We start from the raw sequence: 11,801 nt of genomic DNA on the forward strand, positions 1-11,801 counted from the left end.
GCTTCTCTTGTTGCGGAGCACAGGATCTAGGCGCACGGGCTTCAGTAGTTGTGGCACGCGGGCTTAGTTGCTCGGTGGCATGTGGGATCTTCCCCAACCAGGGCTCAAACCCGTGACCCCTGCATTGGCAGGCGGATTCCTAACCACTGCGCCACCACCAGGGAAGCCCTCAGAGTCATTTGTAATCCAATTATACAAATGAAGAAATTGAGACAAAGTTTAGACGCTTGCTAATTTGTCCAAGGTTACACAATACTAATTAAGAAATTAAGGGGACTTCCCTGGTAGTCCAGTGGTTAAGACTCTGCTCTCCCAATGCAGGGGGCCCGGCTTCAATCCCTGGTTGGGGAACTAAGACCGCACATGCCGCAACTAAGCCCGCATACCGGAACTACTACACCCACGCGCTCTAGAGCCCGCAACTAGAGAAGCCCGTGCACTGCAAGGAAGACCGGGTGCGCTGCCACAAAGACCCAGTGCAGCCTAGATAGATTAGATAGATAGATAGATAGATAGATACATAAAAAGAAATTAAAAGAAGGGTGAAAGATTCCAAGTTTGAAGCTTTTTCCACTTAACTTTTTCTAGTCCTTTATTTTCATTTTAGTCAGATTCATTTCTAATTTATTCAGTACTAAAGCAATTTACTTCTTTAAAAATCTGCTTTAAAAGACTTGCATCAGGACCTCCCTGGTGGCTCAGTGGTTAAGAATCCACCTGCCAATGCAGGGGACACAGGTTTGATCCCTGATCCGGGAAGATCCCACATGCTGCGGAGCAACTAAGCCCGTGTGCCACAACTACTGAAGCCCGCGCGCCTAGAGCCCTGAGCTCTGCAACAAGAGAAGCCACCGCAATGAGAAGCCCGCATACCGCAACCCCGGTCGCCGCAAGTAGAGAAAGCCCACCGCAACAATGAAGACCCAACGCAGCCAAAAATAATTAATTAAGGAAAAAAAGACTTGCATTAGCTAGTAAGACTTAGTTCAAGTATATTTATAGCTTCAATAGTTTAAGACAAAACCTAAGAACATAAACTTATATAGCAATATGCCAACCTACTGCAAAACCCCAATCTATAGCTGCATATTATCTTTAGTTAATAAACACATAGTATGAATTGTTAACCATTCCAAATATTCTTTTTGATGACTAACACTTGTATTCAGAGGCAAGGTCTTTATTTACTCATAATTTATTAAATAAGTTTTCTTTTATGGTGATCATAGTTGATAGACTGTAGAAACCCAAAGCAACAAAGAAGACTTCGGAAGACAGGTGCTTACAGAGCATCTGCAGGACTCATTTCTATGATCAGTCCAGCTCCTCCAGGACCAGTTCTCTCTCCAAGTACCCCTGGGTCCTGTGCTCAAACACGTCAGAAAACTCACTCGATTCCAAATTCTAAAACAAAATTATATTATTCAAAACACATTTTTAAAAAGCAGACTGGCAATTTTGGAAGTGTCTCATTTTCAATTAAGTACTACTATACTTTTATTTTCAGAGCTTAAAAAAAAAAAAAACATATCTCCAGTGACACTCTAGTTTCACCATTATGATTAAGCTCCTCTCCTGTTTCCCTTTCCACGCCCCATGGGAAGCTAATGTTTGTTAAATGAATGGGCAAAAAGGGTCACACCCAATAGTTCTGGTTTAGCACACCAACTCTGGATGTGCAGAAATGTTTAAGTTGCATGCATGGGCTACTCTGGAGCACGAGGCGACCCCGTATTTCCTGCTTAAACACAAAATTTTTTTTTAAAGGCATGGGCTTGTTTTGAAAAGACAGGGGGTCCACGTTTAAAGGTAGTGTAAATAAGCAGAAACACGTGGTTCAAGGAAAATGGCCAGGATCTTTGGGGAGGAGTGGCTGCCACCGCGGAACGACCCCTCCCACGTCCGGATTCCTGGTTCGGTGTGGATTCTAAGCCTCAGCAGCCCCGCACCACCGGACCCTCAGAAACCAGAACGCGGAAACCTCCCAGGCTCCTCCCGAGCTTACTCGGCCCAGAGTCAATCCTCTCTGGGCTTCCGCCCGAGATCCTGCAGATACAGAAAGCGACTCCTAAACTACCCCACATCTGGACTCTCCAAAGCCCCACCCTGGGACCCGAGGCTGTCTTTTACCCGGAAAGAAGGACGGAGATTCCTGAGAAGAAAAGCAACAGCACCGCCTGAGAAGCCGCTCGACCGTAAACCTGAATTAAGCGGGAGAGGAAAAAGCACCTCCTTCTCTCGCGATACCTCATTAATGACGTAGGCGCTTCAACTCCTCTCATTGGCTGCCGACTGCCGTAAGGTAGCAGGAAAAGTTGCAGCGAGGACCCGCCCCCATACAGGAGCCAATCCTGAGTAGCCCGGGGGACGAACCCCGGAAGCGAGCTTCCCGGCGGCGATTTTCCACTCTCTAAGGTGGGTAGGTCTTTCTCGTCCGGGGCCACGGTTCCTGGTCGCCTGGCGCCACCTAAGAACTCCTGGGCCCAAAGGGGCGGGTCCCCTGTCGACCCCTGCCGAGCCCTGCGAATCGGGCCGCGTGGTGGGTCCTAAGTAGGGCTGGAGCGGCTTTTTCGCTCGTAGAAGTTCGGAAGGCCGCAGACGCGACTCCCGGGCCTGTGAAGTGACCAGCCGGTGCTGGAGGGCCGGGACTGGTGGTCTTCTCCCTCACCTCCACTCCCCAGAGACTGAGCATTCGGACTCCAGTTTACAATCCTTTCCCTGCGTCCCCTTATTGTCTGCCTGGATCCCGGGTTCAGCACATCTGCATTGCTTTGTGCTGACAGCAGTAAAATAGAGTGCATTAAAAAACAATGTGAAACTTTTGAATTAGAAAATTTGGGCTTTTAGTTCCATTGAAAGTTGTTTTAATCGATCTGAACCTCAGCGCCTTCACCTGTAAAATGGGGTTTACGGCCCCACCTGTCACTGAGTTGTTAAGAGTTGACATAGTTTAGATCTCTTACGGAATGTGGGCTTTAAAAAACATACCCGAGTTCTTGGTAGAGTATCATCAAGTAGGTATCTTGATCGGCTTTTTAAGTCCTGAATCAGGGAGATGCACCTGGGGTTGACTTTTTAAATTAAATCCATTAAGAAATTTTTATATGTAATTTATTTTACCTGGAACAATAAATTTAAATTATAAAAAGAGAGTTTTTATGAAAAGGAAAGGGGGGTTATAAGATCTCTGCTATAATGTTACTGTGGTTGATACAAATGACAAATGAACTATACAGTATTTACTGGTATTTATTTAATAAAGTGTTTAATGAGTAGATTTGTGATCACTTTTGTATTGCAAGGTTCAGAGAATAGTTTGAGAAAAGTGAAAATATTAGAACATAAAGCCTTTCTGATAGGGCCTCTCGATTGACTGTAAAGTTGGACAGTCTTTGGAAATCCTTTAGTACAATCCTTTCATTGTGCAACAAAGTAACAGGTCCAGAGAAGGTACTGGTCATGAGTGATAAATTTAAACTTGACTTTAATGTTCTTGGCAGTAGTAATAAAATCTAATGATGCATTAGGATTGTATCAATTAAAACTTGTGAAAATTAGGTAGAAAGAAATCAGTATCTTAGGGGTACACGACTAACTCTCAAATGTCTCAGAATCCATTCCAAGCAAGATCAAGTGATAGGGCTTTAATTCTGTTTAATTCTACAAATATTTCTTAATGTTTGCTGTATATAAGTGGGACATAAATGTAAGTTAAATATAGTCCCTATCTTTAAGCTTACAATCTTTTAAGAGACTAAAACAAGAACAAAATTAGTGGTGAAATAAAACAGTATGTAGCACACAAAAAAGTAGAAACTAGAGACATCTAATTTGGAGGCTCAAGAAAGACAATGAAGGAGGCGACATCTGAGAAGAGTCATGAAAGACTGATAAGATTTCAACAAATATAGTTGGGAAGCTGAGAAATATTTTTAAAATATCTATTATTCTCATTTTGTTTAATTGGTTAAAGTTTAATATGCTGCCTAACTCTTTAAGCTGATAGTGGTTTATAAATTATTATGGCAGCCTAGCAGAATAAATATCATTTCCTTCAGGAAGCCTTCTCTACTCCCTGAGGACTGGGTTAATTATGACCTTCCTGTATATTCATCATATCTAGATATGGTCTTATCATAGTACTTAAGCACTGTCTTTGCGAATCTCCCTGACGAGACAGGAAGCTTCTTGAGGTCAAGACGTGGATCTTGTTCACTATTGAATCCCAGTACCCAGAGACTGGCACATACCAGGCGTTCTATTCATCTTTGTTGAATGAAGGAGTAAATGACAGCCAAAGTTCTGTTTCAAAACAAGAAGCCAACTCAGAACTATAGTTGTCTGTCAATGAATAGGGCTACTTTTTAAAGCAGTGAATTTTCCTAAGCCTGAAATTGTTAAAGTAGAAATAGGTTGATTATTACAGATGTCATGATAAAGATATCTGCATTGGTGAGAGATTGGGACACATGTCCTTTGGGGGCTCTTCCATCTCTAAGAATCTCTGAGTCTTGGAAGTAGTTTTTTTAGGAACTAAAAATTTTTGCTCCTGCTTTATAGCTTCTGTGTGTCTAGTCTATAAAAATCGTGACTGTGCTTATCTTTATTAGTTATAATTTCAAAGCTTCAAGCATTCATCACTGTTAGCATAATACAATATAGTATGTGAATCAATAGATTCAAAATAAATAGTTATAACCACTGACTTAGTAGAAAAAACAATATTAAAAATAAAGATAACTGAAATCTGTCAGTTCCAATATTTAATGAATGTGAAGGGTATTAATAAACACCAAAAAAGTTTAGGCAGGGTTTATTTGTGTATATTTGCAAGACTTATCTATGCTATTGATAAAGCCTCAATAACCAATTTGCTCCTAATTTTTGTGTTTGTGTTTCAGATCTTGATGAATAAAATAAAGCAGACATAATTCATCTCTGGAAAGATTATTTATACTCTGGCATTTGAAATGCTTTGTATTTAGAATAGTAGTAAAAATGGAAAAAGAGAAAGTAAATGATGATGGAAAACCAGACCCAGAGAACTCCTTGGACTTTTCTGAACACTTTAACCAACTTGAATTATTAGAAACACATGGACACCTTATTCCCACTGGCACCCAAAGTCTCTGGGTAGGGAATTCTGATGAAGATGAAGAGCAAGATGAAAAAACTGAAGAGTGGTATCAATTGCAAGAAAAAAAAATGGAAAAAGATCCAAGCAAATTGCTTCTTTGGGCTGCTGAAAAAAATCGGGTAAAAAAAAAAAAAAAAAAAAACAGTTACAGAGGAAACCTTAATTTAGTAGGAAAAGTATTAGATTGGAAGCCAGAAGACCTGTCCTGAATCTCGCTTTGGTCTGTAACTTTGGGCAAATCCTACTGTTTCTGCACCTCTATTTTCTTATCTGTAAAAATGGCCACCATAACACCTGCCTCTTTCATACAAGGTTTTATGCAGAGGCAATGTAGGTGAAAACACATAGTAAGCTACAAAGTGTCATATGGGTATTTTGGGGCGCTTTAAGAATAATTAACTATAAAGAGAGCAAGCAATCATCTATATTTTTAAATCATTCATATTAAGTCATTAGGATCATCCTAAAGACAAGTATCATTTAGTAAAGAGAGGATGGGAATTAACATTTATTAAATACCAACTATACCATGTGCCTTACTACATTATTGATTTAATCCTCATATATCCCTATAAGATATGTCATATTCTTCCCCTTTTACAGATGAAGAAGTTGAGATTCAGGAACATTAATTTGCCCAGGATTGTCCAAGTAGGATGACCCTGCTTAACAGCCAAAGTCTGTTCTTCCCACTTAGCCACTTGTATCTTGTTTTACTAAGTTCCCCCATGTCTGTATTAATAAACTTATAACTTAAATGGTCTTACATTTTTGGATAACTTTTTAAGCCAAGAGCAGACTGCATCCCACCAGAGGTCCTCAGACCAAACTGAAAATCACTTCCTGAAAACATGTATCTGAGGTTGTTTTAGTTAGAAGGAATTGAGCTCCTTAATCTCAACTTCCTTGTTACCATTGTATTCTACTGTTAAAAGAAGTTGTTTTTTTTTTTAAATTGGAGTGTAGTTGATTTACAACGTTGTGTTGGTTTCAGATGTACAGCAAAGTGATTCAGTTATACATATACATATATTCATTCTTTTTTAGATTCTTTTCTCATTTAGGTTATCACAGAATATTGAGTAGAGTTCCCTGTGCTATACAGTAGGTATTTTTTAAAGTTTTATACAGTATGTATATTGGTGTGATAATCCTACTACAGAAAGATCAGTCTGTTCCATTACTATGTTTTCTTCGCAGATGAAATATAAAATATTAATACAGTTCTAGCCTGTATTATTCATCTAGGACTATAGCTTTTATACAATAAGCCTTCATTGGACCAGGAATAAATGTATGGTTTGGTATTCAGAGAATCATGTTCTTAGAATCAACAGTTTATGGTTAACACTGACTTGTTCATTGTTAAATCAGTTCCCCCCGCAAAAAAAAAATGTTACTTTTTTATTTTACAGTCATCTGCTAACAAGGAAGTTTTTATTTAACTTAATTAAATCTAACACCACTAGACGGTTTAATTTTCTTTGCTTATTGTTTCATTTCGAGTTGGGTTTGTAAAAGATCTGTCTTCTTCTCAGCTGACCACAGTGCGAAGACTGCTTTCAGAAAAGGCCACCCACGTGAACACTCGAGATGAAGATGGGTACACCCCGCTCCATCGAGCAGCCTACAGCGGGCACTTAGACGTGGTCCGGGAGCTGATTGCACACAGGGCAGATGTTCGTGCGGTGACTGTGGATGGCTGGACACCCCTGCACAGTGCCTGTAAGTGGAATAACACCAGAGTGGCTTCTTTCTTACTGCAGCATGATGCAGATATCAACGCCCAAACAAAAGGCCTCTTGACCCCCTTACATCTTGCTGCTGGGAACAGAGACAGCAAAGATACCCTCGAACTCCTCCTGATGAACCGCTACATCAAAGCAGGTCTGAAGAACAACCTGGAGGAAACTGCATTTGACATCGCCAGGAGGACAAGCATCTATCACTACCTCTTTGAAATTGTGGAAGGCTGCACAAATTCTTCACCTCAGTCTTAATGGTTCTAATAATTTTCTTAAGTTTCTAAGTCCCAGTGCCTCCTTTAGTGTGAGATGTGAAATGTCCCCATCATACAAAGTTGACATCAAAAGTCTTACGACAGTAATTCAGTGGTACTCACGATAATATCCTTCCAAGTGAATTGCCTGACCTTGATGTCAAAATGTATTTGAAAGTTGATTGGATATATCTTTAATGATTTCCGTGGTGTTTGTGATTTTTATCAAATCATTTTAACTTAACCTATACTGAAAAACTTGTCACAAGTTGTACAGAAAACTAATGGTATTTTTGGTGCTGATCCAAGAGAAATGTATTTTTAAATATTCCCCCATCCTAGATCTTTGTGCAGTATTTAGTATATTAATGTGTATTTTTATAAGGTCGGGTAACTCAGAATTTCGTTTAAAAGTCTTAATATACTGGTGCAGTTCAGCTGTCTTCTCTGCATCACCATAGCCATTTGCTTTCATTGTAAACCGTAAGAATGAACATATTAGTGTCTTGAATCTTTGTAAATTAAAAAAAAAATCAAGACACCTAGATCTTTGTTTTCTAGAACCTAGGCCATTTTCAGGAAATAGCTAGGTGTTTAATCCACGAATTTTATATACTGCCCCCTCCTGCAATCCACACAATCCTGTGGACCATCCTACCTCACCCTGGTCAACCTGCATATTCCTTATGCTGCTGGTGAGTCAGCACGACCCTTCAGACATGCGCACAACTATACCTTGGTTCAGATCGTAACGTATCTGCTCTCCAGCTAGTTTTACCTCCCTGGTCCTGCTGAGCTGGGCACTGCTCATCTAGTCTCTCAAGTTCACAGGAAGTGTTCTTTTCCAGGGTCCTCATTTTATACAAGCCACACAAAGACAAAGTGACAGGGAAAAGGAATTCTAAGAATGAGGGGATGATGATTATATTGGGGTGAGAACACAAAGTGGCTCAGGCCTTTTTTAAAAGCCACATTGTGGATAGTGACAAAAGCATAAATATAAATATTCCAAAAATAAAAGTTTTGAACAACCAGAAAAAAACATGAATTCTTTTTTTACCTGTGTATCTTCCTTGGATCCATAACATATTTATTCATCCAGCATACATTTATTTATCAGGTACTCTCTGCATCTCGCCAGTAGCAGTTTCCTGTTGACTACATAACCCCTCTGTGACTAAAACAAAGGGGTTTTCTCTTAACTTCTTCACACCAGAACTAACACACTGGGCAAAGAGAACTAAACCAATGGCCGTTTTCTTCGGTTATATTTTTTAAATGTCCACCAAGGTTTGTCTGCTTTGACTTAGCCCATGTGACCCAGTCACCTTAGACTAAGTAATAATGTTATTTAATCAGATATGTGTGGCAATTTTTAGGTTAGAACAAAATTGGATCATCTCAGAAAAGTTAAAGATAACATATGAACTGAATCTTTGTGACAAACAGTATCTTAAGACTTAGGAGTGCTTCAATTATTTTGTGATCTCTGGCTAGGAGATGCCTGTGTTTCAGAGTATCAATATCTTCGATATCAGGGTTTTGGCAGAAAGTGAGAGGTTGCTTTCTGTTTAATCTGCCCTAATTTAGTGATACCAAATGACAAGGTACAGCTGGTAGACAGTGACAGTAGAATAAGACCCCAACTACCCCCTTAGACTGCTAAACGAGGCTGCCTAGTTATCTGAAAGTCACAGATCCCATGGCTTCTTTCTTACTTGGGAATGAGTTGCATCCGTGATTTTATGTAAGTTTTCCCTTTGAGTATGGCTCCAAAGGAGCTGCTTTGTTTCTAAGAAGCTGAGATGTGACTTCTCCCTTTTTTTCAGGCTTCAACACTCAGCCAGTGCTAGGGAGCAAATTCTCCATATTAGAGAAATCCCTTCCATCCCTGAGGGCAGAATTTGTATTGTTTGCTTCCTTTATACTTTCCTTAGTGTTTTTTTAAATTTCATTTTTTAATTTTTTTTTTTTTTTTTTTTAATTGAAGTGTAGTTGACATACAATTTTATATGTTTCAGGTGTATAACAAAGCGATTTGATACTCTGCTTAGTATTTAGTAGACTCCTCTGTCCACAGAAGATATGCACTAATCATGCTTTTGACTACTCAGTGGACCCTTGAACAACACTGGTTTGAACTGCGTGGGTACACTTAAAGGCAGTAGTACACAACCCATGCAGTTGGTTCCGCAAATGCAGAACCGCAGATATGGGGGCCGATGATAAAGTTTGGTTTTTTGATTGCGTGGAGGGTCAGCACCCCTAACCTTTGTTTTTAAGGGTCAACGGTATTACCTGTGCTTTCCAGTTTTCTTTAAGAAGGCTGAATAGCTACGTGTGCAAACAAAATTTTCTCTAGTCTTGAGTTTATCCAAAGACTTTTTAAAAAAATAAAATCCATGTTTTTCATAACTAAAGTTTAATTGTGATTAACTTATATGCTTGAGGAAGAGGTGACTTTTTTGTCATTGTTCAAGGGACGCATCATAATCCATAGGCCCACAGTGAAGTTAGCTGGCTTTGCTTTTATAAATCTTAAATATGCTTCTCCAGGGAGCTTTCTGGCTCACAACCTAACACATTGATGGGACTTCTTAGCGTTTTTATACTATAGATGTGACAGCATCCATTTATTTCTGTTCATTGGCATCTATTATTACATCCACCACTATGCTAGAAAATCATGACCAAAAAAGGGCCAGAGAAGTAACACTTGCTCTGAGACTTATGTCCCAAACCAAAATGAAACCTCTGTATCAATTCTCCGTTCCTGATGAACACATATGCCATCTTCACCCTACCTAAAATGGCTCTAGGAATTTATGAGCTGCTTTGGCTCTGAGAGGTACCAGCCATGATGGCATCATTGATGGCTTTACTGTAATTAGTTACCATGGGATACTCTAGTCCCTCTGTAGGATGACCAGATGACCACTCAACTTGTGCAATATGAAGGGCATTCTCTAAAGGGAATTTAAAATCTATGTTTGCTAAGTTCCAAAGGCAGTAAACTAAGAAAGATTGAATTAGCCTATTAATGTTCTAAATTCCTGAAGATTTCCCTTTGAAATCCTACAATTTCACTTCTGGGAACCTAAGTGGAAATTATCTAAATCAGTGCTATCACGTAGAAACATAATGTGAGCTACGTATGTAATGTTAAGTTTTTTTCTAGTAGCCACATTAAAATGAAAACAGATGAAATTAATTTTAATAATACATATTATTTAATACATCCAAAATATTCCAACATGACATAAATATTTTAAAAATTGAGAGATGTTACCTTTTTTTGTAGTAAGTCTTCAAAATCATGTGTATTTTACAGCACATCTCAATTCAGACTAGCCCCATTTGACTAGTGGCTACTCTGTTGAACAGTGAAGGTCTAGAGGCCTGAAATACTCCCTGGAGACAAACCAGAATGGTTAAGAGGAGGAGCAGGGAACTTTGAGGCAGATAAATCTGGGTGCAAATCATGATTGCCACCTATGTGTGCCTTTTGGTAAATAACTTCAGTTTTCTCACGTGTAAGATGGAGATAGTATCTATCTTTTTACAATTTTGTAAGGAATAAATGAGATGTAATGTGGATAGGCTACCTATCCACATTACATCTCAGGTACTCAAAGAATTCAGGCACTCAAAAAACGCTATTGAGTGGCTCCTTTCTCCAGCATTTCAAGCAGAAATGCCCTTCCTATTTTAGGTATTTGGATCCTTGAAGATCCCAAAGCTCTCCCTTTATATTCCTATAGTCCTCTCTCATGACTTTTTAGTAAAATATGCAGCAGGGAGCTTCTTTCAAGAATCCAAACACTTCCACTCCTAGAAAAAATGCCTACCCCATCTTCAAAGGCCTTGTGAGGTGTCAAAGGTCTCCAACAGAAGAAAAGTTCAAGGAATAAGCAAAATAAAGCAAAAGAATTTCAGCAGATAATTACAAGGACTTGAAGGAAATGAGATTCTGACAGAAAATGTATTTCCATTGTGAACCCAGGGCCTTGAAACTCAATGTTTTGCTGCTCATTCTGTGTGCGGCTTCTTGGTACTTACCAAATGAGTGGCTCTTTAAATTCATGCCTAATTTTTTTCCCTTTTCAGGATGGGTTTTGTAATGCTGAGCAAATGGAACAAAAATATAAAAACATTCATATTTGCTTTATCACTATAATTATTCAATTGAAACTCAGGAACATCTAATAGTGGTCACCATGAATTTAATGACATGGCCCCATCTGCCAGTGGATCTCAGAGTTGCAGAAATTTGTAGGCCTGAAAATGTGCTTAATGAAAGAAATAGCTTATAAAATCTAAAAGCAAACTACTACCTAATTTGTTTTGTCCCTTCCCTTTCTATTATAATATATTCAACATTTCATCTCTGCTAGACAGTACTTGAAAATTAGGAAAACATCATTGGAGAATTAATGTGAGTTCATAAGATGCACTGTCTCCTGTGTAGTCATTGGAGTTCCTTTTCCAGACACAGCTGCTTAAACAAGGCAATTTTTAGCAATTAAAAAAAAAAAAAAAAAGGTGAGCCTGCCATTATTAAAAAATCAGGTGTCTATAAGGTTTTTCTAAACCCAAATATAATAACTCATGAAGAAAATATATCCCAATTAAAGGAACCAAATCTAGGAGCAAGAAATAGCTCTG

The 11,801-nt window shown here is 39.0% G+C and overlaps 2 protein-coding genes across 8 annotated transcripts in view; one reads left to right on the top strand and one right to left on the bottom strand.

Annotated features, from left to right (window-relative positions):
• MRE11 (MRE11 homolog, double strand break repair nuclease) overlaps positions 1-2,253 on the bottom strand; it is a 71,281-nt gene extending 69,028 nt beyond the window's left edge. For 4 of the 5 annotated variants that reach the window (XM_082339917.1, XM_082339915.1, XM_082339918.1 and 1 more), the window contains exons 1-2: positions 2,131-2,253; positions 1,287-1,404 (exon numbers count right to left, since the gene is read on the bottom strand). In XM_082339917.1, the coding sequence (XP_082196043.1) occupies positions 1,287-1,404; positions 2,131-2,252 (240 nt within the window). In that variant the 5' untranslated portion in view covers position 2,253. The remainder of the gene's footprint in view (positions 1-1,286; positions 1,405-2,130) is intronic. The other variant, XM_082339916.1, reaches the window with a different exon arrangement.
• Positions 2,254-2,300: 47 nt separating this feature from the next.
• On the top strand, positions 2,301-8,178 carry ANKRD49 (ankyrin repeat domain 49). 3 transcript variants are annotated; one of them, XM_082340044.1, is made up of 3 exons: positions 2,301-2,415; positions 4,902-5,256; positions 6,676-8,178. In XM_082340044.1, exons 2-3 carry the CDS (start codon positions 4,999-5,001, stop codon positions 7,135-7,137), a joined length of 720 nt encoding a protein of 239 aa, XP_082196170.1. In that variant the 5' UTR covers positions 2,301-2,415; positions 4,902-4,998; the 3' UTR covers positions 7,138-8,178. The 3 variants fall into 3 exon arrangements, with proteins under 3 accessions (XP_082196170.1, XP_082196172.1, XP_082196171.1); XM_082340046.1 differs by lacking the exon at positions 2,301-2,415 and adding an exon at positions 2,436-2,539; XM_082340045.1 differs by lacking the exon at positions 2,301-2,415 and adding an exon at positions 4,163-4,283.
• Positions 8,179-11,801: the final 3,623 nt, after the last annotated feature.

Source organism: Balaenoptera borealis (assembly GCF_965194805.1).
Source record: "Balaenoptera borealis genome assembly, chromosome: 11".
NCBI lineage: Eukaryota > Metazoa > Chordata > Mammalia > Artiodactyla > Balaenopteridae > Balaenoptera > Balaenoptera borealis.